The 26,479-nt window shown below is 36.4% G+C and overlaps 4 protein-coding genes across 7 annotated transcripts; 1 reads left to right on the top strand and 3 right to left on the bottom strand.

Moving 5' to 3' along the window:
• Nucleotides 1-854: 854 nt before the first annotated feature.
• Nucleotides 855-3,504, bottom strand: LOC122356356 (glutathione S-transferase omega-1-like). The gene is made up of 7 exons (XM_043254977.1): nucleotides 3,348-3,504; nucleotides 3,103-3,187; nucleotides 2,589-2,697; nucleotides 1,924-2,146; nucleotides 1,728-1,829; nucleotides 1,543-1,649; nucleotides 855-1,226 (listed from the first exon to the last, which is right to left on the bottom strand). The coding sequence occupies exons 2-7, from the start codon at nucleotides 3,131-3,133 to the stop codon at nucleotides 1,076-1,078; spliced, it is 723 nt and encodes a 240-aa protein (XP_043110912.1). The 5' UTR covers nucleotides 3,134-3,187; nucleotides 3,348-3,504; the 3' UTR covers nucleotides 855-1,075.
• A 1,632-nt stretch (nucleotides 3,505-5,136) lies between these two features.
• Nucleotides 5,137-8,002, bottom strand: LOC122356357 (glutathione S-transferase omega-1-like). Of its 3 annotated transcripts, none has more exons than XM_043254979.1 (7): nucleotides 7,908-8,002; nucleotides 7,641-7,708; nucleotides 6,577-6,685; nucleotides 6,201-6,423; nucleotides 5,989-6,090; nucleotides 5,731-5,837; nucleotides 5,137-5,452 (listed from the first exon to the last, which is right to left on the bottom strand). In XM_043254979.1, the coding sequence occupies exons 2-7, from the start codon at nucleotides 7,669-7,671 to the stop codon at nucleotides 5,302-5,304; spliced, it is 723 nt and encodes a 240-aa protein (XP_043110914.1). In that variant the 5' UTR covers nucleotides 7,672-7,708; nucleotides 7,908-8,002; the 3' UTR covers nucleotides 5,137-5,301. The 3 variants fall into 3 exon arrangements, with proteins under 3 accessions (XP_043110914.1, XP_043110915.1, XP_043110913.1); XM_043254980.1 differs by having other exon boundaries at nucleotides 6,586-6,685; nucleotides 7,641-7,717; nucleotides 7,908-7,997; XM_043254978.1 differs by having other exon boundaries at nucleotides 7,641-7,717; nucleotides 7,908-7,990.
• A 441-nt stretch (nucleotides 8,003-8,443) lies between these two features.
• On the bottom strand, nucleotides 8,444-15,269 carry chuk (component of inhibitor of nuclear factor kappa B kinase complex). 2 transcript variants are annotated; one of them, XM_043254975.1, is made up of 23 exons: nucleotides 15,073-15,269; nucleotides 14,864-14,928; nucleotides 14,525-14,629; nucleotides 14,299-14,393; nucleotides 14,058-14,175; nucleotides 13,891-13,960; nucleotides 13,712-13,800; nucleotides 13,547-13,636; nucleotides 13,296-13,420; nucleotides 13,100-13,207; nucleotides 12,855-12,990; nucleotides 12,570-12,764; nucleotides 12,376-12,478; nucleotides 12,107-12,230; nucleotides 11,853-12,004; nucleotides 11,702-11,763; nucleotides 11,284-11,393; nucleotides 11,149-11,198; nucleotides 10,929-11,037; nucleotides 10,651-10,798; nucleotides 9,769-9,896; nucleotides 9,575-9,674; nucleotides 8,444-9,470 (listed from the first exon to the last, which is right to left on the bottom strand). In XM_043254975.1, exons 3-23 carry the CDS (start codon nucleotides 14,627-14,629, stop codon nucleotides 9,411-9,413), a joined length of 2,277 nt encoding a protein of 758 aa, XP_043110910.1. In that variant the 5' UTR covers nucleotides 14,864-14,928; nucleotides 15,073-15,269; the 3' UTR covers nucleotides 8,444-9,410. The 2 variants fall into 2 exon arrangements, with proteins under 2 accessions (XP_043110910.1, XP_043110909.1); XM_043254974.1 differs by having other exon boundaries at nucleotides 14,864-15,269.
• Nucleotides 15,270-18,771: 3,502 nt separating this feature from the next.
• plaua (plasminogen activator, urokinase a) lies at nucleotides 18,772-23,095 on the top strand. Its single transcript, XM_043254676.1, has 11 exons — nucleotides 18,772-18,858; nucleotides 19,405-19,495; nucleotides 19,758-19,800; nucleotides 19,902-20,037; nucleotides 20,151-20,248; nucleotides 20,338-20,382; nucleotides 20,533-20,710; nucleotides 21,327-21,478; nucleotides 21,561-21,695; nucleotides 22,021-22,169; nucleotides 22,302-23,095. The coding sequence occupies exons 2-11, from the start codon at nucleotides 19,442-19,444 to the stop codon at nucleotides 22,500-22,502; spliced, it is 1,191 nt and encodes a 396-aa protein (XP_043110611.1). The 5' UTR covers nucleotides 18,772-18,858; nucleotides 19,405-19,441; the 3' UTR covers nucleotides 22,503-23,095.
• Nucleotides 23,096-26,479: the final 3,384 nt, after the last annotated feature.

Genomic DNA, 26,479 nt, shown 5'->3' with positions numbered 1-26,479 from the left:
TTTCAAACTGTAAAGTGAAAATTAGTATGTATTTAAAATATCTAAAATGCTTGCTGTTAAATTGTCCATATAGCAAGTTTTTTGGGGAAAAAAGTTTTAACATACATAATTTGAGATGTGACTGAAATGATGTTGCTGCTATAAAATAACAGGATTGTGAAATAAATAAATATATATATATATATATATATATATATATATATATATATATATATATATATATATATATATATATATAATTTTTTTCTTAAAGTCCAAAGGCCTAAAGTGCACATGGTTGAAGAAACACCAACTTGCTATTCATCATCATTCTGGCAGCTGATTCAGGATCTTTGATCCCGGAGTTATCCATGAGCAGATTAGGTAATATGTTAAGAATTTAAATTAGGTAATGTTATCAGAGTATTTAGCAGTATTATCAGTTTTGTTTTTGTCTGTCAACATAAGGGATTGTTGAAATGTCTAAACAAAGTATGAGAAGCAATCAGATGTAAAGAAATGTGCACAGTGACATACAGGCACAAAGCAGAAGCTGTTTCACAGGTTTGAAAAGGGCTTTTTATCTTTTCTCTACAATGCACTGCTTTTACTCTTTGTAGTCTTTGTCTTTTTTTTTTTTAACACAGATGCACTAAACAAACTTTTAAGCAGTATGCATTGTATGGCTCAGCGTCATTTCACTTGTAACCAAAGAGGATATAGATAGAGAGATTTATATTTACATTTATGCATTTGGCAAAAGGTTTTATCCAAAAGCGAGTTACACTTTATTCAAGGTACACATTTGTGTTTTATCTGTTCTTCATTTCTCTGGAAATCAGAACTGTGAGCTTAAAGAAATAAACACAAGGATATAAGACTTGCCCAAAATAGAAATGTTTATATTTTGTATGTTTTGTTCATTTATAATAATGCATGAATGACAGATATGGTAATATACCCATTGCAGCCATTTTTACATGTAGTTTAAGGTCTATGAAATTTGGTATAAAAACACTTAGACGAAGAAAAGAGTTGTGATTTAAAACACAACAAACAAACAAAATCCATACAGATGAATGTATGCTGATTTACTCTATAAACCATGGTCATAATTAGGCTTTCCATCCATGTAGGTGTCGAAGAACACTTTGTGATCCTCGGTCTTGAACATGGTGGCTTTGACCACTGGATCCTCGAACATGCATTCAATCCACTTCTTTAACTCAGGAGTGTTGGCCAAACAACTAAGACACAAAGAGACACACACAGAATGAAGTTGGTTGCATTCACAAGTGAAGACATGTACTGAACAATAGTACTTTTCAATTGAGGTGGAACCAGAGCCCTACCTTTAACTAATCTCAGTCATTCATCGCTGTTTTCTTATCTGTTTAATTTAACCTCAATGACTTAGCACAGTCTCTTTTGCTGTCAGGCGAAATGTGCGTTTTTCCCTCACACTCTTTATACATATTGCATATATGTAATATGCATGCATATACACAAGCATATAATAATAATAATTATAATAATAATAATTAAAAAACAACAGCAACTTACTGCTTTACTTTCATCATCTCTGCCCTCTCAAACCATGGCCAGATCAAGTAGTCAATCATTGTGACTGAATCTCCCCCAAAATATTTGGTCTTCTTTTTCACTAGATACTGAAACAGGGTATTAAAGTTATTCAATTGTTATGGTATACTTTCACACATCCAGAAAGAGTATCAATTTCAGCCCACCTCATTCAGTTGGGCGACTTTTTCAGTAAATTCAGCTTCTGCTGCCGAGACGTCCTCTCCTCTTTTCTTGCCCATAGAGATCTTATAGAAGTATGGAATCACCTGAAACGAGAATGAATTTCCAAAAATGCATCCATGAATTCACTTTAATCGTAAAATAATGAAGACACACGTTTCAAAATGACAAATTGCCTACCTTTGAATAATGATCCAGCAGCATTCTCTGTTGGGCCCTCTCAAATGGGTCAGAAGGGAGCAGTTTCTTCTCGGGGTAGGCCTCATCCAGGTACTCGCAGGTGATTGGTGACTCATAGATCACCTGACCACTTGAGGTTTCCAATACAGGCACTGTCCCTGAAGGATTCTTCATCAGAAACCAATCAGGCTTATCCTTCAAATTGATGTTGATGATTTCATGTCTATGTAAAAGGAATATAAAATCATAGGACTACTAGTTAGTGGACAGATCTTTAAATATCGTATGTACGCATAACATGTATTTCCCATACATATGGGATCCCATACACAAGGCTGGATCTCGGTCAATCTTTAAGAAACAGCTGAAAACTCACCTCTTTCAGCAATACTTGACCTCATCTTAAAAAAAAAAATTCTCACTTCTCCTTCCCCTTGTTTATTCCTTCCCTTTCTGGCTTGTACTAATTTGAACACTGCCTGTGACTTGGTATTACAAGCACTTACTCTGTCTGTTTGTTTCTCAAAAAATGAATCGCTTGATGTACTCTCAATTGTAAGTCGCTTTGGATAAAAGCGTCTGCAAAATGACTAAATGTAAATGTAAGGCACACCTCAACCCTCATGTAACCTGATACTACACAATGGGTCAACATTAGTACTCACTTAACTCCCTTGGCAGTGAGCACTAGTCTTGCTCTCTCAGCAAATGGACAGAATCTCATGCTGTAGAGGCGAATAAGACCTGCCGGGACTGGTCCGGGGGCAGGACATGCTGTTATGAAACACAAGGGGCACAATAATGTAAATATTTACATGCATATGAAAAAAAAGTTATTTACATGATGTGCATGGAATTTCATCAGCAAAATAATGTGCATCGGTAAGTCCCCGTCCTTAACAGTTTAAGAATGACATTTTAAGAGCTTATCTCTTACAGAAAGCTTTTATTCATTCATTTAGTTTTACGCAACGTCATGGTCTGATAACATCTGGGAGAGTTTTCTATAACCGGGTTGGTAATGAAAGTCTTGTGGATAATCAAACGAGCTCAGCATTTTTTTGCAGACGAACGTGAATTCATATCTGGATGTTTTTAGAAATGCGTTTCCATTTACAAGTTACAGATCAAACCACTGAAGGCTTGCACTGAAGGTATAGTTTTCGTACTTTCTCTTACCTTTTCCTTGGCATTTTGGAGATGGGGCCATTATCACTTAAAGATGAGGAGTTTGAAGGAGGAAATGACACGATCGGTGCTGAACCTTGTAAACAACAGAAAAACATGAGCGGTTTATGCTTAATCAAAAACTGTAAGTGTTGCATAACGGAAGCAAGAAAGCAAGGAAAATACTTTGGACGCTATCACAGATGCTTAACGTGTTTCGCTAAAAGCAAACAAAAGTTAACTTAACGTTTGCTTACCTGTTGAACCGGCTGACCTGACTGAAGTAAACGTTCGCTCGAAAGTTGAGTTTTTATAGAAGAATAGGTGTGCCTGAAGAGAACGACTCCTCCTCCGACATACAGGCTGCTTACTGTTAACTTACACCCATGTTTCTTTCAAAATAAAGCTCTTCTACCAGACTAAGTCACTACAAAAAAAAATCTTAAAGTTAGCCTATTTCTAATCGATTGAAGAGTAGCGTTATACCATATGCATTTTTACAACGATTTAACGACTATAAACTGCTCAGAAGTCTGCTATTATCTCCGGATGTGCTTATTTACTGTACATTTCTCTAATTATGCCATATCTCGTTTCCTGTACAATCAAGTACTAGACCAAATCAGTAACAGCTGTGTCTAGAAGCACATATTGTCCGTATTTTACAACGGATCTATTTTCCTGCCGGGGATTTTATCTTCTAGCGGAAGGATACAACAAAAGAATCTGTTGAATAAAATAACGATTTGAAAGCGGCGTGTTCTTAATACTTTCAATATTTAATACAGTTGTACAACATAGACTCCAAGAGCACAAAGTTTGCCCTGCAAACATCCGAATTATTATTTGATCATAATTCAATAATGTAGGGAGATTTTTTCAATATTGGTCACTGAACTAAGAAATGTCCTCAGTTTCCATTTCTCTTCATTTGATTAACTATTTATTTAATCGTTGACTAACAACAATGGACATGACTATATTCACAATACAGCTTCTTGTATCGAATTGCAGACGAAATGGGATGACAACTGATTTATGGGTTGTTTAATTACTTTTTATACCCTCATCTGTTCTACAAGTCAAGTACACCGTACTTCTGTTGTTAGTGTGGGTGTCTTGCAAAGTCATGCAAAGGTTTCTTTTGCAGTTCTACATCTGCAAAATGAGTCAGCCTGTTAGTTTGCGTAGACCTTTCTGGAGAGATAACATACTTTTTTTGTGTGAATTTAACCCTTGAGCATAAGTTATGACACAGACATGTCAAAGCTTCTGTTGTGCGAAGTCACGCTTAGCAAAGCAATAAATATTTAAGAGGCAGCTGGCAGATGTCCATTGTTAGTTTTTAGCTTTCCTGTTCTGGACGGGGTGGAGCGCTTGAGCAAACAAGCACCTAACCCTTTATTTTATTATCAATTTTGACTACTGCATAATAAACCCCCTCAGATATTTAGTTTTTTTATTAATGGTAGCCACTGACTATCAGGGTTTTTTTTTTTTTTCACACTTTGCAATTCAATGCTACGTCAGCTGTTTGGTTTCCAACATTCTTTAAAATATCACCTTCTGTGTACAACGGGGGAAAAATATAGATACGCTATAGTAAAATATACTTAATATAATATAGTTATGCTATTTGCTTCTAATCTGGCATTGTCAGCTGAAGAGGACACATTTAGAAGGCTTTCTTTCACGTCTGTAAAGCCTCAGTGGCACCTGCTTCTGGTAAATGTATGGATCACATATAATCCTGAGGACTTGGTGTATGATGGTGACTCACGAGAGAAATTGTGGACACCTAATGATTAGGGCTATTAGGGCCATTTACGCAAACACTGCAGGTTAAACTCCAGAGAGGTGTGAGCCGTGAACTGAGATAATGAAATTTGGTGCAGGTGGACAGCACCTGCAATTGCCCTACTATATAATTTATAATTTTTTAGTTTCATTGTAATTTAGTTTATTTAATTGTAATGACAATTGTTTTGTTGCTGCTGCTGTAAATAATTGATTCTGATTTTAAAAATTAAATAAAGTAACACTATAACAGTTATATAAGAGTTTTATTTTTTTTTTAGATCCACAAAGAGAACTGGAATTCACTTTTCATATTAATCAGGATCACAGTATAAAAGTTGGACAGATATTAATGTACCTTCTGAAATAAAATCTGTTAAAACAGACAGGTATGCTTTTGAACAATGATTTATTCTATAAACCATAATCATAATCGGGATTTCCTTCCATGTAGGACTTATAGAACACCTTGTAGGTGTCAGTGCTGAACATCGTGGCTTTTACAGTGGGATCCTCCAACATGTCTTCAGTCCACTTCTTCAGCCGAGGAGTGTCCTCCACACAGCTGGAAATTATGAAGGGAGTGTGTTAATAATGAGAAATAACTCACACAAGTCTTAACTGAATTCAAATTTTGTAACTGACCTCTTAAGTTTAAACAATTTGTTTAAATTTAAATGAATACTCTTTTGTGTATTGGGGGGGGGATTATCTTCCAATGAAATTAACATTTTATCATGAAGTAAAATGTCTGCATACACTTATTTATATCGTAATCTTTTATCTCTCTTTATTGCTTGTGTGCTTGAAAAATGTGATAAAATGTGAAGATAAAAAACATACTGCTTCAGATCCATCATCTCCAACCTCTCAAACCATGGCCACATCATGTAGTCAATCATTGTTATCGAATCTCCTCCAAAAAACTTGGTCTTCTTGTTGACAAGTGTCTGGCAAAAGCCGTTAACCACAGAGAAAGCATGAGTTTACACAGGAAGTGAAACGGAGATCTGAACTCAACTGAACATCCATTTATCAACAGAAATACAATATCGGATGTTTATTCCACTCAGTTATAATATACTCAGCATTTCAACCAACCTCATTAAATTGGACAAACTTCTCTTTAAGTTCAGCTTCAAGTACAGACACATCTTCTCCTTTTGTCTTGCCAACAGGGATCTTATAGAAGTAGGGGACCACCTAAAACAAGCATCCACTCATATTGATGAAAACGTTCAATTCATACAATCTAGCAAGACTATATGTGTATGTGTACATATGTATATATTGTGGAATAAGTTGGGAAGAACCTTTGAGAAATGCTCCAGCAACATTTTTTGTTGGGCCCTCTCAAAGGGGTTGGATGGGAGCAGTTTCTTCTCAGGGTAGGCCTCATCCAGGTAATCGCAGGTGATTGGTGACTCATAGATCACCTGACCACTCGGGGTCTCCAGTGTTGGCACTAAACCAAGAGCATTCTTCTCCAAAAACCAATCAGGCTTATTCTTTAGATTGATGTTGACAATGTCATGCCTAGGACAAAATACAACTAATCATTCACAAGAGAACCTTTTGTTCCCCAAACACATCTGAAATTATTTTATTAATGAAATATCATACAACAACAACAACAAAAAAACATACTAATAAAATTACTCGCTAATGCTAAATAATGTTTGTACTTACTTAATTCCCTTGGCATTGAGCACCAATCTTGTTCGTTGGGCAAAAGGGCAGAATCTCATGCTGTAAAGCCGTATATGGTCCTTTGGCACAGGGTGAGGAGCAGAGCTTCCTGTTGCATAATTTAAACCAAAACACGTTAGACCCGATCTTCCCATTTCTGCAGTGACACTGATGTAGATTAATGCACTAATACATGTTTCTAAAGATCCCAAATGTCTTTTCAAGTATGAGTAGGTTTTTAGTGTTTACAAAAGCATTGCACATAATGTTGTCATTATGCATTTAGTGTCATTTTAAAAAATTAATAGTCTGCAAGCTAAGGTTTTTAGTCTTTTATGTGGATAGAATATTGAGAAACAAGATATATAGGTTAACTTAAAGCAATAGTTCACCCCAAAAAATGTGGGTTTCCTACTATGGAAGTCAATGGTGACCCAAACCAGCCTGGTTACAAACATTCTTCAAAATATCTTCCTTTGTGTTTGTCAGAACAAAAAAAAAACCCATATAGATTTGGAACTACTCCAGGGTAAGTAAATGATAGAATTTTCATTTTTGGGTGAACTTGGGTAAAGCTAATAGACTTTTGTAAGCTAACTCTTTCTAGGTTTACTGCTAAAACCTTCCTTAATCACAACACAGGCATGTTTTAAAAATTGCACTTGTTTAAAATGTAAAACACAACTGGAATAACCCATTAGAGCAACGCAATCTGTGACAGTGCTTACTCCGCGAGCGCGTGACGTAGTCAAAAATATGATTAGTAATATGCAGTAGTGATTTCATAAAAGTGCACGGTCATACTGCTGTCAGCACTAAGCACAGCCGGGGACATTTATGTGCAGTATACAAATTCTTGTACACTGTATACAACGAAACGCTCCGCTTCCTAAGATAACAAAGACACGACTGAACATGTTTGAAGAGGTATGGCCTATAAATAGTAGACTTTAGGTACAACACAATCCTGCTTAGTCATGGAATATACCATTATGAAAAATAAACAAAATTGCCTATGGGAAAATAAATAGATACACGTTCTCCGAATCATAATGATTTCTTACCTTTTCCAAGACATTTCTGAGATGCTGCCATTATTTTAATAAGCAGCGGCGGAGACTGAAGAGCAAACCTGGAAAAGCTGAAAAGTCAACTTCAATTTAAATACAAAAAAAAAAAAAGTGTTTGACTAACTGGACGCAACAGCTAGTTAAATGGTAAGTTAAGTAACCACTTAATGTGTCACTGCATAGAACCTAAAGAAAAAAAAGTACCTACAGAATACAGAAAATATATAATTATTAATCGGCGTACCAAAATGTGACACTTACCTGTCTAATTGTATGACTTGCCAAAACAATTTCAACGGTAAATGAGAAGTTGTTTTATCCAGTGATCCAATCAATGATTAATCAACAAACGCTCGTTTTCAAAATAAAAGTCCCCATATAACTATACAACCTTTATACTCCGTGAAACGCAATACAAAGCGATCACTTTAATGAAAGAGCTTACGCTTCATTTTACACGTTATTTCTTATCTTCTTGGCTAAATATAAACTTTATTGAGATCATTCAAATTTTTTATTTAGTACTTTCAAATTTATGTAACATCGAACTATGTAGCATTTCCCTTTAACGCCTATTTGCATGGTGGCTCGGTGTTTGCATACTTATTTGTGGTTGGTTTAATCATATTTTGACACTTTTTCAATTTGCATGAGAACCTGACGTAACCCATTTGTTGCTGTATGAGGTCTTTTGAGTAAATGCACAGATCTTTAAATGCACAAATTGTCACATTTTACTAAACATTTTCACAAAGTCTCATCTTGTGGTTAAAGAAAATCTTTTCACACCACATAGATAACATAATGGATATGACTTTAATTACTTTATTTGTCATGTATACAGTAAACACGTTAAAACCGAAGTGTTTTTCCATAAGATGCGTTTAACCCATGTCAGACACATCCTCAGATAATAATCCAACAAAACAAACTAAATAAGCAAAATATTACACAACAGTTGTGACAAACTCTCGTGTGACGCTGATCATCTTTGGACAAAAACATGGTTGCAAATGTGACGTAAAAAGGGAAATAACATCACTGTTTTAATTAAAATTATGATTATAATTTGCCCACTGATGAATGATGACATTCATTTTTAGCCACTAATACCTGATATAAAGATTTCTGTTGCCATCGCTGCCAAATCCAAAATATAAAAAAAAAGGACTGTGCTGGTATTTGTCTGACCAAACACATTTTTATGGGACCTGGGACTAAAGATTTATGCTTTTATCATACTCAACATTGTTCTGCCCTTCAATCTGCCTGTTGTAAACCTTTACTTGGGGCCTCACAGAATTCTTAAGATTTGAAAAAGTGAAGCTGAAGTGCATTATTTGAACATGACCAATTTTACTCCCCCATCTCACACCTTTCCAAACATTCACAGTGAGCCTTTAAAGTGCAGATGCTGAACTACCATATTCAATTAAAAAAAAAAAAAAACTCAACCACCTAAAATGAAAGTACAATCAGCCCATACAGAGAACTATGAAGTACGTAAATAAATACATTTCTGGAGTTACATTGTTACATTGCCTGAATTGTGTTTGCATGTTCTTGGTTCTGTATCAATTAAAAATGCATCCTCAAAATATAGAGAGTTGCTACAAGACTGCAAAATGTGATATTAAATGAATTCAGATACTGACAAGTTACTTTATGATTAACAAATCATACAAGTCAACACAACCCCGATCCAGTGAAGATGAATAAATGCATTTAAAAGAATGACTTCCTGTCACAGAGTTCACCATGACTCTACAAACGTTGGGATTTAGCAACCAGGGATTCGTATTTAGTCCAGCTCCAGTCTTGAGTCTGTGTGGGGAAAAAAAACAAAAAAACAAAAGTGTTACTGCAGCAAATATGTACAGTCATGATTATACACAGAATCTCATAATAAAACTACAAAAAGCACTTACCATGATGCTCTCTGATTTCTCCTCGGTGGTTTCTTGCAGTAAACTGGTAAGTTGACTCAAATAGCGCTGGTTCTCCTCAAGTAAATGATTGACTGAATCTCTGAAAACAAACACTTGTGATCACATACACCGATCAACTCAACTAGAGAGTTTGAAACCTATGAGCTGGTGTTAGGCTTGGAAGAGAGACCTACCCCTCGTGTGGCACTTGCAGGGACATGGGCAGGCGAGAGGAGCACTGGGCTTGAGTCTGGTTCCATGTTGACAGTGAGGAGGGCATCTCTCCACTCTGACTCACGGAGCTTCGTGTGGTGTTTTGCGCCTAAACACAAACACTTTCTATCAAACACTTGTTAATCAGGGTGCAAACATAAAAAAAATCATCGCGCTCAGTGGCATTTTAGTAATGCTTTGAGCGTATCTCAACCAATCAGAATTTAAAGTCAGACGTATTCATTTGACTGTGTTACTTTTGCTTTGAGTTTTCAATTTAAAAAGGTTTTTACAGTAATGGCAGTGGATCATTCATTTCTTTTGAATAACTTTACACCATCTTATTTTTTCCATATCGTTCAAAAGATTAAATTAAAGGGATTTATTTTTTGTTCAAATGTTCGGCAAGGCTGCATTTAATTATACAAAAACACAGTAAAGCCGAATTATTGTAAAATATTTTGACAATATTTCGATGTTTTCAAATACAATTTATTCCTGTGACAGCTACATTTTCGGCAGCCATTACTCTAGTAATCAGAAATCAATCTAATATGCAGATTTGGTGCTCAAGAAACATGTCATAATCATAATACATTCGGGATTAAATAGAATAAATAGAAAGTACAACAGAACAGCATTTATTTTGAAATAGGAAACCTTTGTAACTATGCAAAAATCTAACTTTTTAAGCAATAGTTTCCTGCCTTCTGGCATGTTCATGTCTATCAAGTCAATCAAGATAATGGCCATCATGCCCAGCCCTAATACACACTAAACCATTACATTATGACAGAAAGTCCACAATATTATGTAGATTATGAGCATATCTGCCCCTGAGACATTAGAAGCATGTGACTCACACAGGCGATCTTCAGTAAGTGCCAGAACTCTCTCTGTCTCTTGACCTGCATCTGCATGACAGTGCTGTCAGCCTCCTTAATGCCCTCCAGCGTCCTCTCAATTTTAGGGAAGAGGTCGATGATCTTCTGCTTACTCAAAAGGATTTTACTGCAAATAAGACAACAGCAACGCTGGATTTCATCCATAAAATGCAACAGCATCATTTATAGTCACAGTTTGAACTGTAAAACATGAACCATCATCACAGTCTCTTTTTCATTGTGAACTGGATGGTTACCTGAGGTGTGCATATAGATCCCTCAGTACCCGGTCCTGATTCTGAACAGTCTGCACAATGACCTTCACCATCTCAGAGCTGTCACTGTAGCCGTGCTGAGGGTCTGGCACTATGGTAAATGAAAAACACTATATCCTGACCCCAAAATCACAGACAGGTAATCCGAGTACTTGGATTGAGACATGGGGTGAATGAGCAAGCAAAATGGGAACGTACTTACTTTTGCATTTTGCCTTCAATTGTCTGTAGAGTTCAATTGCTTTGTCTTGCCTGTGATGAGACATGATTTGAAAAGATTCAGGGGAATCTCCGCTGAGAAAAAGTTTAGACAGTATCGCTGAATGAATGAACTTACAGTTGCTCCATGACGTCTCCTTGACGACGAGCGTAAGGACTTCTCTGAAGCTCAACAATTTCTGAGTGCAAAGACATTATTTCCTCATCAAGGTGGCCGATCTCTGCCACCTGCAAAAGCAAACAAAACCTCTAAATTGTTGCCAAAACAATTCCATCCCACATGTAAAAACTATTTATATATACTACTGTTGAAAAAAATATCAGGGTCAGTAATTAACACTTTTAAAAATGATGCACTACACTGATTAAAATCGGTAATCAGGATTGTATGATGTTACAAAAATTTTTTTCAACATTCAAAATAATAAAAAATGGTTCAGAACTAAATCAGCATATCAGAACAATAATTTCACACTGAAGAATGGAGTAAAAGGAAAGGAATTAAAGGAATAAATTGTATCATTTATCCACGGTACCTGTACAAACGCAGCGGCCTTATCTTCATTGTCCTGCCAAGCTTTAAGCATCTTCTCAGAGGCTTCAGAAAGACAAAAGTAATTTTAGATAATCATCACTAATGCAAAACATTTCTGACTATATAAGGAAATCTAGCACATTAAAACGTACATATGCCGTACTGCATCTGATCACTGTACTTCTCCAAGTCGTACTGTATGCTGCTCTTAAAAAAGTCAAGCTTTGCTTTTAGCTGCTGCGAAAAGGAGAACATCATGTTCTTATATCTCGTAAGGTTGGTGTTGTAGCGGAGGAGGCTCAACCTACAAACACATAAACCGAAAAAAAAACAATGACTTGTTAGTGGCAAAGTCCGAAAATCCAAGAAACACACACTAATGAGCACGGAAATATACTGCACATACATGGCTGCTCGTTGGCCCTGGAAGAGGCGGCTGTAGTCATCTCTGAGGCCACAAATGTAGCTTACAGCCTCACCCCAAACCTTTTTAAGAGCACTCAGAGGGAGCTGAGTTTTGGTTTCCCGCACTGAAACAGAGAAATTAAATCATTGAAGACTTTAATGTTCTTTTGAAAACTCAATAAACGTTAAAATCAAGCACACCCCCCACCAAGCATATTTATATAAAACAAATTATACATAGAAATGGCACAGAAATCAATCAATTCTTACCGATAAAGTTTACACTGTCAGGAAGTGTTCTAGCTGTTAGAGGTCCTGAGTACTTGGTTAAACTCTTGTCAAACAGATATACAATGTAGCTGTCCCATCCTCTCTGATGATTAAAAAAAAAGGAATAAATGGTGATTTACTAAAATGACCTTTGGAAAATTAAGAACGCATTCAAGTGGACAAAAAATACTTACTACTCCATCTAAAACACACTGTGCAGCAGGTTTCCTAGGATCTAACATGACTCCTGTTTCCTGCAGAAGCTCTTGATTCAAAAGTTCGATGTTGGTCTCAGTCTCAATCTTTTGTTGAAGAGAATGAAGCCCTTCATCTGGACTAAGCAGAAATGAGTGAACCTGGGTTGTTGTCATGTTTAAGATGTGCACAACCTACAAAAAAAAAATACAGTTTTGCATTATTATAAAAGAAAGAACGCATGTATTGCTTAAAAAAATTCAAATGATGCAACAATGCCAAACCTTCATGTTCAGTATTTGATCTAGAAGAGCAAAGCAGTGGGGCTGTTTTGTTTCTGGATTCAATCCTCCTCCCCTTTGTACTGGGTCCCACTTTAGCATCAGCTGCAGCAGCCCCTCCAAAGGTTCCAGTAGTGTCCTACAGCACCAAAAACAGATAGTTAACTTAGAGATCCAGAAAAAAATATATAGGAACAAAAGGGATGGTGCAAAAAAAGTCACGGTTTTTTGGTCTGTTTAAAGGCTACCTGCTCAGATTGTTGGGGTACGGAAGGCGGGTAGAAAAGCGGACTTCACCATTCATGTCTTCTACAGCCATTATATCCTTAGGACCTTTGTTTCGCACTTTGCTTGTCCTAGTAAAAGAAAATGTGTTGCATACCACGTAAAGGTAAGATACAAGCATTGTGGCATAATTCATTTGTAGAATATCAGGCAATATACCACTGCACAGGCTGAAGATTATGAAGAAATGGTCGAAATCCACAGCAGCACTCAAAGATCATGGTACCAAAGCTCCAATAGTCTACAGTGACTGTGTACGACTTGCCTTCAAACAGCTCTGGAGCCTGAAACATTCAAAATATACATGACCCTCAGAACTCATTCTAATATGCTAAGAGGGTGCTTAAGAAACATTGCTTTTTTCTTTTCTCTTTTGATTTTTCTTATCAGTAATGAATGCAAAAACATACCAAATATTGTAAAGTCCCCACAAATGAAGTACATAGGCTCCCCTGGTCTAGGTCTTTGGCATAGCCAAGGTCAATTATCTTGTGGACAAGCTGCAGAGAAAAACAAGTTTGGTTGGAAAAAAGTATCTAAATATAACAAAAATCAAACTAGTGAATTGAAAATACCTTTCCATTGATATCTTGTAGCACAATATTCTCTGGTTTGAGATCTCTGTGAATTATCTTATTCTCATGGAGGTACTGGATTCCAGAACCTGTAGAAAATAAAACTGTTTTACTTACCACCCTTATTGATCAATAATAAAAAAAAAAATACAGATAACAGTTTGGAAGTGACACATTACCAACATCATTGAGAAGCATCAACACCTCACTCTCTTTTAAACCGCAACAATTTTCTGGTTTGCTGAGTAACTACAAGATGTCATACAAGCATACAAAGAACATAGATGAGTAAGTAAAAAAAAATGTCAACAGAGGGCACATGAGAAACGATGCAAAAAAAAGGCACCTTTCGAAGGTCTCCCTTGGAACAGTATTCCATGGCTAAAAGCGGTAAATCGTTCAAGGCAATGTGCATCATCTCTTCAGGCACATCCTTTGCTGTCACCACATTTAGGTGCTTCAGCCTGAAAATTAAAAAAACAACAACAACAACAAAAACAATAAGCAATATTGTTAATTGTGTGTATACATGAACTATATTTTAATAAACAATAAAATAAACGTTTGATTTCTATAGATTTACACACTTTTTCATAATCTGGATCTCTCGACTCCATCTGTCTTTGTTTTTTGCATTAAGTTCAAGGCGACAGAGCTTCACAGCAGTCTTTTCTGAGGTTTCCTGCAACGCATAATAATATTAAGGAAAACTCACATTTTCTTCGTTTTTACAGGTAAGACAACCAAGCAAAGAAAACAAGACATCCCCGCATTCAACAGTACTAAACAGTAACATCAAAGCAAGAACCTTACCTGATTTTGATACAGGTAGACATGTCCAAATCCTCCTGTGCCCAGCCTCTCCTTCATAAGCCATGACCCACAGACCTGATTCTGTCTGAAAGGAGGTTTCTCCATCTGTACACATCAGTAACACACCTCATCACACATTTATAATGGCTTCTTTCAATACCATGACAGCTTCTCGTGTTTTATCACGATGTAGGCCTTACAAAGAGGCCTTTTTATTCGAAATAAAGTAGACGACGCTTAATAAGTGAAATATTCTTATCTATGGATTAATATTTACTTGGATATTATGACATAGCTAGCAGGCGAGCTAATCCAAAGTGTCAGCCGGTGTTGACTTACCTTGCGTCGGTTTGTGTTTCTAACTTGCTTGAACCGACCACATCTGATGTGGAAAATTGAGAGACCTGTCAATCGAGCGTATTAATTCATGAGAGACAACAAAGCTATCCATTTCATCCTAAAACGAGCATCGCATATCAGATTTGCTAACTGGCTAACTAGCTACACGTAAACAACTCGATGTGAACTGTTAGCCTGCAGTCTCTTACAAGCCTCCAAATGTCAGCTTTTCATAACACCGGGCGCGACAAAACGAGGACCAGAGAACACCTGAATATTAAAACAGCTAAAACTCGCTGCCCTAAATTGATGATTGGATACAGTAGCGCTGACTGGCGCACTGTTGTGAAAACTGTTGTTGACCGCGGCCACGCCAGTCAGCTGCTACTCCAGTCAAAAGCGAAACAATATCCGCGCATGCGCGCTGCGTCAGGAGCCGCCTGGGTTTCATCAGCTCTGATCTCAGATCAGCTGGTCATGGCCGATGCAATATAAAGAAAGCCTAAACTAATTTTGTGGAGCTGATCTCAAGTCAGGGCGGACGGCGAGGACCTTCGCAAAATGGTACTGTGAAAGTAACTCCAGTGACGCAAAATTGTTCAGATCTTCAAACCATAATTCCTTGTGAGCTCTCTGTACGTGTCCTATATAAATCTATGGACAAACGATTCATAAAAACCAAAATAGGATAAGACATAAAAGGTATACAGAAAGTAAAAAATACAAAAGATTTTGCTTCCTGAAGATTTACTTTGTACAGTATAGGAAAGCCAGGCCCTTTGTTTTGGGACATGTAACACAACTCCTTGTTCAAGCTATTTTTTTTGTCAGGAGTTGACTATTGCAATGCTCTCTTGGCATGTCTTCCAGCCAATTCCATCAAACCTCTACAGTTAATCCAAAATACTGCTGCAAGATTAATCTTTAATGAGCTGAAAAGGACGCACATCACATCTGTCCATCGGTTTGCACTGGTTACGATCAGCTGCTTGTATAAATTTCAAAACCACCTCTGGCTCTGCACCCATTTACCTTTAACTTTAAGAAGACCCTGGCCGTCACGTGGGCAGCCCTGGAGCTTAGCTACTACCGCCTTGGCCAGAAGTGGTACCCTGGTCACTGACCGCACACCAACGGTTCCTCACGCTCCAGGACTTTCACTTTGTTGTGTCATTGGGCTGGAGCCATTAAAGCCAACGCAGATGGCCAACCGCTAATGACTTGGCTAACCAACCTAACTTGCCTAATTAATTTCTTTAAATGACACTGTAAGCTGAGGATTGGCAAACCTGGCAAAACAACAAGTAAAATAATACGTACTGTCAAAAACAAAGACAAAAGAAATTTGTTTAGATAAATAATTGTTAATGCTCTCAAAAGAGGAGAAGCATATACACGTTTATCAAAGAGTTTTAGCAGGAAGTGAAAGTTTTCAAAGACTTTGTCAGGAAAACTAGTGAATGAGGCCAAGCCTGGTATTGATGTCTAAGTGAAGACGGACACTAAAGGCCTGGACAGGAATGGACAGTGAGGTTGCTGACCAAGAAAAAAATCCACTCCTGAAGAAAAGACAACTCCAAGACTGATGTTTAAAGGACGACCTGGAGAAAAATTATGCATATTAGAAACATGCCCTTTGGTCAGGCGAGACAAAACTAGAATTATTTGGTCATAGAGCTGTTTGAAGAAAGAAGAGACAGGTGCTCAACCAAAGAACACCACCTCCAGCATGGAGATAGCAGTGTAATGCTGTGTGTGTTTGGAGCTGGAATCTCGTCAGACTATAAGGAATCAAGAAAACAGAAGAGTATATGATTAGAAAACCTCAGGTAATCTGCAACAAAAGATGGTTTAGGCCAACATTTTGTCTCCCAGTGACTCAAAGCATACTTCACTTCTAGTAAGGAACTACCTCCAAATGAGTGAAGTGAACATCATCGACTGGCCTGCACAAAGATCAAAATCTGTGGAGCTCACTGAAGAGTCCATGCCAGGAGACCAACTAAATAAAAAGAAACCTGTTGAGAACTACAACAAACAACTAAAGGCTGCAATCAAGAAAAAGGGATACACCATTGACCACTAACCTGAGAGGGCTAATAATTTTGACCTGTAGACTTTTTTTTCATTCAATTCATTCATAATTGTATTATCTATTTGTATTACAAACACTCCAAAATTAAGTATTATGTTTCGAAATGCTGTATTAAAAAAAATCTATTAAACAGCACTGGAGTCAAATATTTAGGGAGCTAATAAATTTGTCTTAACTCTCTCCCGTGGGGACTCTCTCCCCTTTCTCTCTCTCTCTCTCTCTCTCTCTCTCTCTCTCTCTCTCTATATATATATATATATATATATATATATATATATATATATATATATATATATACACACACACACACACACACACACACACACACACACATATAAGCCTATATTCAGATGTTATTTTAACAAATTAAAGTCCGAGCATGAGTAAATATTAACATCAATGACCAGGAGATGGTGCTCAAGACTCATTAGTAGCGTTGAACAGTTGACGTCTAAACACACACATATATACTGTATATAACCTAATTTTGTTCAACTAAGAAACCCTAAATGATGTATAAATATTTTTTTTTATTTTAAATTAAATCTTCTAAAGAAACATATCTTTATCTTTGTCAAGGACGTTGGCCAATAAAGGCTACATCAGCTGGTCAAGTAGAGATAATAATTTCTACTGATTTCCTAATGTCAGATATGCTGCATCTGCATATTTTCTTAATGAATGTCATCTAGTGATGAGCATGAGGTATAAATTCATATGAATTTAGTCACAGTTTTTGCAAGACAGAGCTGTATAGTTCTGTAATTAATTCAACCCAACAAATGAGTCCAAGATCAAACTTTTCCAAAAGGCAACTTCAAGCTTTTTACCAACAAAGCCATTCTGATGGGCAACATCATAAAAGGTGATTCAAACATTTAGCTGACGCATCAGATTTTATCATTAAAGAAGTTAAACACCAGCAACACTGGAAGTTTAGCAGTGTGCTGAACAGGAAATGGGTGTCTGCATATTTCTTAAATGTCTGCACATTTCTTAAGGTGATGGAGAGGTGACATCATCTCCTCTAGCGCTCTCATTCATGAAACCCCCTCATTTATCATGTATAGATCTTACAAAATGAAGTCCAGATACACCAGAGCAGCATAAGATGATAAAGCATATGAGATTGAGAAAAATGCTTTAGAGTGATAAAAAAAAAAAAAAAAAAATTTGGAAATTGCAAAAAATTAAATATCACATAAAATCCCGGGATTTCAACTTTATAATAAATCAGGCATGCAAACCATGGCACGCAGAGGGGCAGAGATTAAAAACATATGCGATTGCTTCCGGATGTTAGAAAACAATGAAGAAATGTGATTTCATTGTGTTGCATTACTCTGTAATTTTAAAAATAGATTGTCTGGGTTAAAATTGACCGAAAGCAAATGAATCACCTAGATGTATGTGACAACCACAACACACATCTGTTTTGATATCCAATGAATCTGAAGATCTCAACAACATATTAACCCATACAAGCTACCCGGTTTTACTAGTCACAGAAAACACTTTATATACGTAATCACTTTTAATTTTTTTAATTCTGAAAGCATGTTGTGAAATGGCCAGTGCAATATAAAAAACACAGTGATTGTCATTGCTTCAGGGGCAAAGTCCCTATTTGGAATATTTCCTCTTCACAGTGTTTTATGTATCAAAAAGGGGAAGAGATCTTGAGTAATTTAGCATGAGTCACAGTATGAGGTTACACGACTATCTCATGGCTTAGTGCACAGCGCATGTGCCAGTTTGCCTGAGGCCAGGCCCCCCTCAGCCAATCATAGCCTCGTCACTATAAAGCGAGGAACACTAACAGGAACATCACAGCAAGTGCTCAGGAAGCCCAGTGCAGCTCTACACTGCAGCTAAGCAAATCAACCATACTATCAGGAAGGTAAGCACCAAATAAATTATTTCAGAATATGCTATTTTTCATTGTTCTTGATTTATACATGTTGCATGTGGGAATATGAATGAATTAGAATTACATTTAAATATGTTGATCCTTGCCATTTTGCACATAAAACAATGCAGATTTTGGGTTCCACAAAGAATAATAAAAAGTTCTTAAAAGAACAATTTTAATCTTTGTATGAGGAACAATGTAATAAATGAAAAAAAAGTTTTTAAATTGTAAAGTACCTTTAGCCCTTTGCTTTTAGAAATGGGATGTTTAAGGTTTTTTAATGCAACTTTTATTTTTACTACTGTAAGTGGACTAGTAACAGCAAATATAATGTATCATTTTCACTGCTGTACATGTCATTACAGTAATGTGTCTAAAATGAGTGCTTGCAAATTCGTATGATTTTCTTAGCGATGCTTGTTTGTTTTATTTGTCACCTTTAAAAATGTTCCTGTTAACTTGAAATCCCCCTGTGTGTGGTGAGAGAGCACGTGCCCTATGAATATATAACTTACTTCTTCAAAATGTTTTTAGGATTTCCAAAAAAGGAAAACATTGGTTTGCAGTCAAGATGAAGTGTATACTTATGCTGCTGTTGACATGCGCCCTACACTTTACTGAAACAGTAAGTGGAAAAACAAAACTTCTCACTTCCTACACACTGAAAACCTGTCACTGGGATGCTATCTTTTTAAAAGGTGCAATTTTGTACCAATTAGATTCAAATATGTACACTTTAAGTACTAATATGTACTATTAAGGTACCAAAATGGACCAAAAGGTACTGCTCCAGTAACAGCTTTTGTACCTTTTAGTGTTTACGAAAGCTCTTTAAATAGAATGAACCTTTTTACCCACACAGCTAATATTAGTATTTCTGGTTTTAGACTAAAATCCCTTGGAGAAAAGACACTTCTGCTCGAGAAAAGGGTAAATGTTTTTTTTTTCACATTGTTAAAGTTTTCCATGCTATTAGGGTTTTAGCATGTGAATGCACAGTATAGGTTTAATTATGACTTTCCTCTTTTCAGATAAGTGCATACTTGACAGAAGCGAGAAGAGCAAGAACGAAGTGTCAGTGACAGTCAATGGACTGAAATGTTTACCATGGAATATATTATCAAGCAAATACCCCTCCTTCAGGAACTGCTATCATAACAACTGCAGGTATTCTATATTTCTATTTTCTGTTGTCCATTAATGCAGAGTGAAAACTGATTATTTTAACGCCATTGTGGGATTTCTAAAAAGTCTAAGACCTCTGGATTTTGCCGTTTTAGGAATCCAGACAACAGGATTCAGCCATGGTGCTTTGTGAAGAGAAGAAACCGTTATATTCGGCAATACTGTGACATTTCCCTGAGGGAATTGAAACCAAGTAAGTAGAAGTCTATCTCTTTTGACCATTTAAGTCATGGGAAATACTGATAGCAGTTTGATTAATATAACTTACACTTGTTTATGCAGCCACCATGAGTCCACCCACATCTGACCCACCTAAGCAGGACACAGGTAAAATTACGACCAATTTACTTTTTATCGTCTATTCTAAACTCTAAAAATCATTTAGTGGCAATTTTTGGAAGATCCCCAACTATGGTTATCTTAGGCTAGAAAATCTTCTCACAGACTTCCTGTCTCTAACGTTTCTTCATTATTCAGAATCGACGTGTGGGGAGCGACGCTTGAACCGCCTTACAAAGATTATAGGAGGATCAAGGTCAACTGTTGAGTCACAGCCTTGGATTGCAGCTATCTTCAAAGGAGAGGGATTCATTTGTGGAGGAACTCTTATTTCCCCATGCTGGATCCTCACTGCAGCCCACTGCTTCCCTGACGGGTATGTCACCCTGTTGTTAACAGAAAAATCTGACCTTCTATACAAGTACTCAGTCAATGCACAGTCCGCTTCGGGGTCTGGGTCTTTTATCACCCTGTCAGCATTATTTTGCAATAATGACTTGCTGACAGAGCATCATTCTGCTCATAACTCATCAAATATTATCTGAAAACATCCACTAATAGTCCAAAATAGTCCACTGTAGCATACAAAACAATCAGCTTATCAAGACGAACACTTCAACAAGACGAACAGTATCAACAAGACACTTTACTTCACACTTCAACCGTATTAATAATAATAATAAAGTTCTGTGAGGTGATTTTTTACTAATATTGTTGCCTAAGTTGCAAGATGGTGCCAAAGTGGCAGTAAAATTGTGAGTAAAAAAAAAACTTTTAAACTGTCTGGGTGGTAACCTGCATGTAGATCGCAAAGGTCCTTTTGGTAATAATGCCACAGTTTGTGGGTAGCCAATTAGAAACTAATAAGTTATCACTCAATCCTGCTCTCAGATTAAAGGGTGTAATAAAAAAGCATAATGCAGCTAATTTAATGTCATTGCATTGTCATCATATAATGTCATATAATTTGACTGTTTCTTTGCTTTAAACAGTAAGAGAACACGCATAATGAGATACTCGGTCTATCTGGGAAAGAATGCCATCAATGAAACAGACACTGTCAAAGAGCAGCGGTTCAACGTGAGCAAACTTGTGATCCATGAGGACTACGATTACAAAGTTGAAGACTTCAATAACGACATTGGTATGTTTGCTTTATATTCGATTGTTCCAACAATTAAAAGAGTAGTGCATGAATAATAAGTCGTGCAAATCCCTTCTTTTAGCTCTTTTGAAGATAGAGGGCAGCAACGGACAATGTGCAGTGCAGACATCTTCTGTGAGGACTGCATGTCTTCCCCCTTTCCAGCAGATGCTTCCCACAGGATTCTACTGTGAGATTGTTGGCTATGGAAGACAGGGTAAGATGACACAAACACTGTATGCCAAGCTAGATAGTGTATCCAAGAACAATAACAATGATAATTTTCCTACAACAACAAGATATAAGGGCAACATGATGCGTCCAAAAAAGTTGATCTGTGATGTTTAATATAACAAACTTGGACATCCTATGATTACGACATAACATACTGTACTGGATCTTAAAAAATCTCAAATGTAGCTGGACATTTTAGTAATGAAGTCATTTTGTCACTCTAGAAGTCAATTTTGAATGGCAGGATTGTAATATGTGAGATAAACATAGAAGTCATCATTGTTTTTTATCTGCTGTTTTTTTTAAAGGTGGCTTTGAGTACTCTCGATATCTGAAACAAGCTCAAGTGAGGCTTATTTCCCAGAATGATTGCCAGAATAAGTATTACAGCAAGGATGAGGTCAAGGAAAACATGTTGTGTGCAGCTGGTAGAGACTGGGACGAAGATGCTTGCAAGGTAAACCAGATCAAGGTTCTCACCTATGATTGATCGATACTACATTTGGTTAAACTAGTAAACTAGCAAGTGAAAATATCTTCACAAAACTTCAAGTAATACACATCTGAATGTGTTTTTTTCCTCTTTCAGGGCGACTCTGGGGGGCCTCTGGTGTGTGACATAAATAACACCATGTTCCTGTTTGGTATCATCAGCTGGGGAAAAGACTGTGGAAAAAAGTTTAACCCAGGAGTTTACACAAAAGTCAGCAATTACAATAACTGGATCTCACAGCATACTAGTTTGCCCAAGAAATACACAGCAGGTTCCAGGTATCCACAAAAGGATTAATTATGACAGGGTCACTTTACACAAGAAATGTGAGCAGTGTTCAGATGCTTAGCCACTCAGGGTAGAATACGTGCCAATTATTTAGACTATTTAGATTATATATGGCAGCTACTGTATTTGATAGGAAACATTTTTGATAGTGTTATAATAACCTTGCCTGATTTACTGAATAGTGATACCAGTGTTTAGGTGTATGAAGGATATAATGAGGATCTATGTTCAGCTTTTGAGAACTTCAGATAATGTATTTTGTCTTTTTGTATCTTTTCCAAACAAGTTGGTCTAGATGTAAATGACATGGACACTGGTCCAGTTAGTAGCAGCAGCTATATATACATAGAAGGAGAAGTGTTTCAGAATGGTAGATTTTTACATTTATTACAAATATGTTTTATTGTTGCTTTTTATTATACACTATTTAATATTTAATTTATTGCAATTACATATATATGACAAATGTATTTATTTATTTTTACATATGTAGCTGATTGTAAACCACTTACCTTAATACAAAAGTGTCCTTCTTTCCATTTTTATGACACACCATTGTATTAAGACACATTTTATTTTATATTAAACTTAATTCAAATCTCTCAAGTTGTCATTTTATTCATTCATTTTGCATCAGATTATTTCTTTCATCTTTTATTTAAATTACAGCCAACTGATGAATTCTTACTCACAGAATATTTCAAATAAAGGCATGGTCATGTGTTCTTTTGTGTTCTACAAAAAATCTTTTTCAATATTCTCGTCCCATTAAACTAAATATTGTATGGTAAGAACAGGACATACCATCCCAAAAGGACAATATGTTCATTTTACCTGATAAATAATGATGTCCTTTCATAGCCAAGACCTAAAGAATTATATATACATATAGCAGTATATACAGAAATTGACTGTTAAAATAAACCCATCCTGATAAATATATAAGTTAGGGCTGAAATCTAAACAGGTTTTAAAACACAGGGTATCGTGTGCTTACCAACTTTGTAATAGTCACATGGCCATCATACATTAATGAATGAGGATCACACACTACCCGTCTTAAACGTTGTTCTGATCATAACAAACTCAAAGATGTGGTTAGAGATGCTTGACAGATGAAATCAAAATGATTTCATCCAATATCCTCAGACTACATGGAATCATAGTATGAAGATGCATGATTTCCCATGGAATAGAAATGTTCTGGCTCTGACTTAGACGAGATTATTACATTACATTACATTATCATATAGTGCATTACAGCTATTAGAGTTTTTGACAGCTAGCCCCCAGCCTCCCCTATATACAGGTGCTGGTCATATAATTAGAAAATCATCAAAAAGTTGATTTATTTCACTAATTCCATTTAAAAAGCGAAACTTGTACATTGGTGTGAATTAGTGGCGAGATGCATTTCATCTGCTCAGAACTTGTGAGAACTGACAAGTACCACATGCTGTTATGTACAAGAAGATGACATCTAAGAGGTTTTAAGGAAGTGACTGTGAGAAAGTAAGCAGAAAAAAAAAATTCCTAATTGCAATAGTTGGCCTCAAAATCCAAATAAAACATGGTAGGAAAGGTGGAAGTAATGAATCACCAAAGACTATATGTAGACTCAAACATAATATCCTTCCTCTTACCAAGAATACAATATGCTTATGAAAGTAAAGTTTGTGCCCTAAAAAGGAGAGGGTTTGTTTTAAAAAATGAAAAGCAGTGAAACATATATAACGCTGTTAACCCATTGTTTCCTGTAACCTATAGCACTAATAACGCCTCGTCCACATCCTACCCTACAGCAGACCATTTAAGGCTAGCTATATTTAAACATCAACTATCCATACTATATACTAAATCAAATTACATGTATGTGTTCTTTCATGGCACTGTATGCTTCCTTTAATCTAATACATTTGTATGTAGGTATGCAGCTTTTTTGTTGTTAGCCAATTGGCTAAAAATATGTCGATATATTTGCCAATCTAAAAATCCTACTGTCACTGTTTATATACAGTAGCAAGTGCTCTATGACAGATGAGTCGTGTAATGACTCTCGTCGCACATTGGGCGGCGCTGCTGCATCATTATAAGAATGATGGAAAGATGGAATTGATCTTATTATTATCTTATTATATAGTGAAATCTCTTCATGGAGATTTCCGTTGTCATCTTCATATCGGGTTGAGCAGATGATGCTCTTTTCTGTCACTCTCCAGCCTCACACTGAAGTGTATTCCCAGCCACACGCCGGTTATATATAACTAAAGCAGGTCTGAGCCATACAGCCTAATAAAGAATATCACTTTAATGCCTCAAGGTATGACTTCTTTTAAGAACATTTGTATTGTGGCTGCAGTGAATAAATATTATTAATTGTATGCAGAAAAAATTTAAATAAAGCGGAATCCAAACATTAGAGACCACTAATGGCCTAAAAGGGTGTGATTTTTCATTCCTTTCTGATTAAATTCAGCATTTTTCATATAACGTTTAATTACAAGCACAATCATTTTAAGTTAAATGCTTTATATGAACGGCCATGATTTGATTTGGTGATTGAAGTCTGTAAAAAATCCCAGCTGTTTACATTATTCAGGATTATATTTGAGACGCATCCAAAAGACAAACTGTGCTTTTATATTGATTTAATTGTTTTGTATCTATTTTAAATACTAGTTTTTGCCTGCTTAAATGTGCACGAGTAAGCGAGGGTGTTTGTGTGATGGAGAAAACAATGTGATCACAGCCAATGGGGCAAATGCAGCAGATATGGACTAGTCAGCAGTAGGGCTGGATGGCATTAAATTGCTGAGCACAGCATTACTCACCTTGACTATAATGGGTCCAATTCTACACAAACAGTTCCATTTCAATACAGTTTCAGTAACAGTAATACGATTTATCATTTCTATTTCTGACAATAATTCAAAATTATTGTAAGTAAAATATTAATCAGTCATCTTCCCATTTATATCTTCTGTTAGTTTCATATAATACAACTCGTGATTGCAATGGTGGATAGACAAAAACTGAAGGGGAAAACTGTACATTTATTATAAGGTTGTCAGACGTGTGAACTGACTGACAACTTGACAACGTTTGTTGTCTGAAAGAGTTTAAAAGCACAGCCCAAGCAGAAGTTCTCCTGTCAAGTCTGAGAACACTGAGAGACTGCAGACGACGTCCTAGATATGCAAACAGCATCCCTAAGCGACTCTGCACTTACAAGGTTCAGTGGCAGCTGCTTGTTATATAATAAACAATTTACCTTATTAGTGTTGCAAGGCACTTCTCTGTGCTCCTCCATCTGAAATCCCACCTTATTTGGTAGCCTTACAGCTGCCTTGTGTTTTCTGAGAACAGAATGCTGCGCAAGGGGAGTCTTACTTGCTAACCTGCAAATTATGCATAATTATTATGCTTAAACTATTTTCTTGGAGATCCTAAACACACCATCAGATGTCTAAATGAAGCCCTGTCCCTTTGCCAGCAAACCGAGCACTTCATTCCGGGGATTCAGTCTCTTTTTAACCAAATGTTTATTCTTGACTTTAAACACATCATCTAAAGTATTAAGTCAAACTAAACAAGGTCAGTATATTAAGTGTCCAGTGCTTAGCCTCAAATGAAGAATTTCTCACCAGGAAAATATCACCATGTTTTAAAAAAAAACATTATATATATATGTATGTATACATATACAGTGGTGTGAAAAAACTTTGGTCCCTTTCCAGATTTTTTTCCAGATGTTTGTTTTGCATGTTTGTTTCAGATCATCAAACTAATGTAAATATTAACATATTAATTAAAAAACATAACACAACATGCAGTTTTTAAATGAAGGTTTTTATTATGAAGGGAAAGCAAAATCCAAACTCACATGGCCCTGTGTGGACTGGTGTAACTGGTTGGGCCACCCCAACTGCAATCAAATTGTTTGCGATAACTTGCAATGAGTCTGTTACAGCACTGTGGAGGAATTT

Source organism: Puntigrus tetrazona, chromosome 13 (genome assembly GCF_018831695.1).
Source record: "Puntigrus tetrazona isolate hp1 chromosome 13, ASM1883169v1, whole genome shotgun sequence".
NCBI lineage: Eukaryota > Metazoa > Chordata > Actinopteri > Cypriniformes > Cyprinidae > Puntigrus > Puntigrus tetrazona.
The sequence above is the reverse complement of the archived record's forward strand: the minus strand, read 5'-3'. Positions and strand labels throughout refer to the sequence as shown.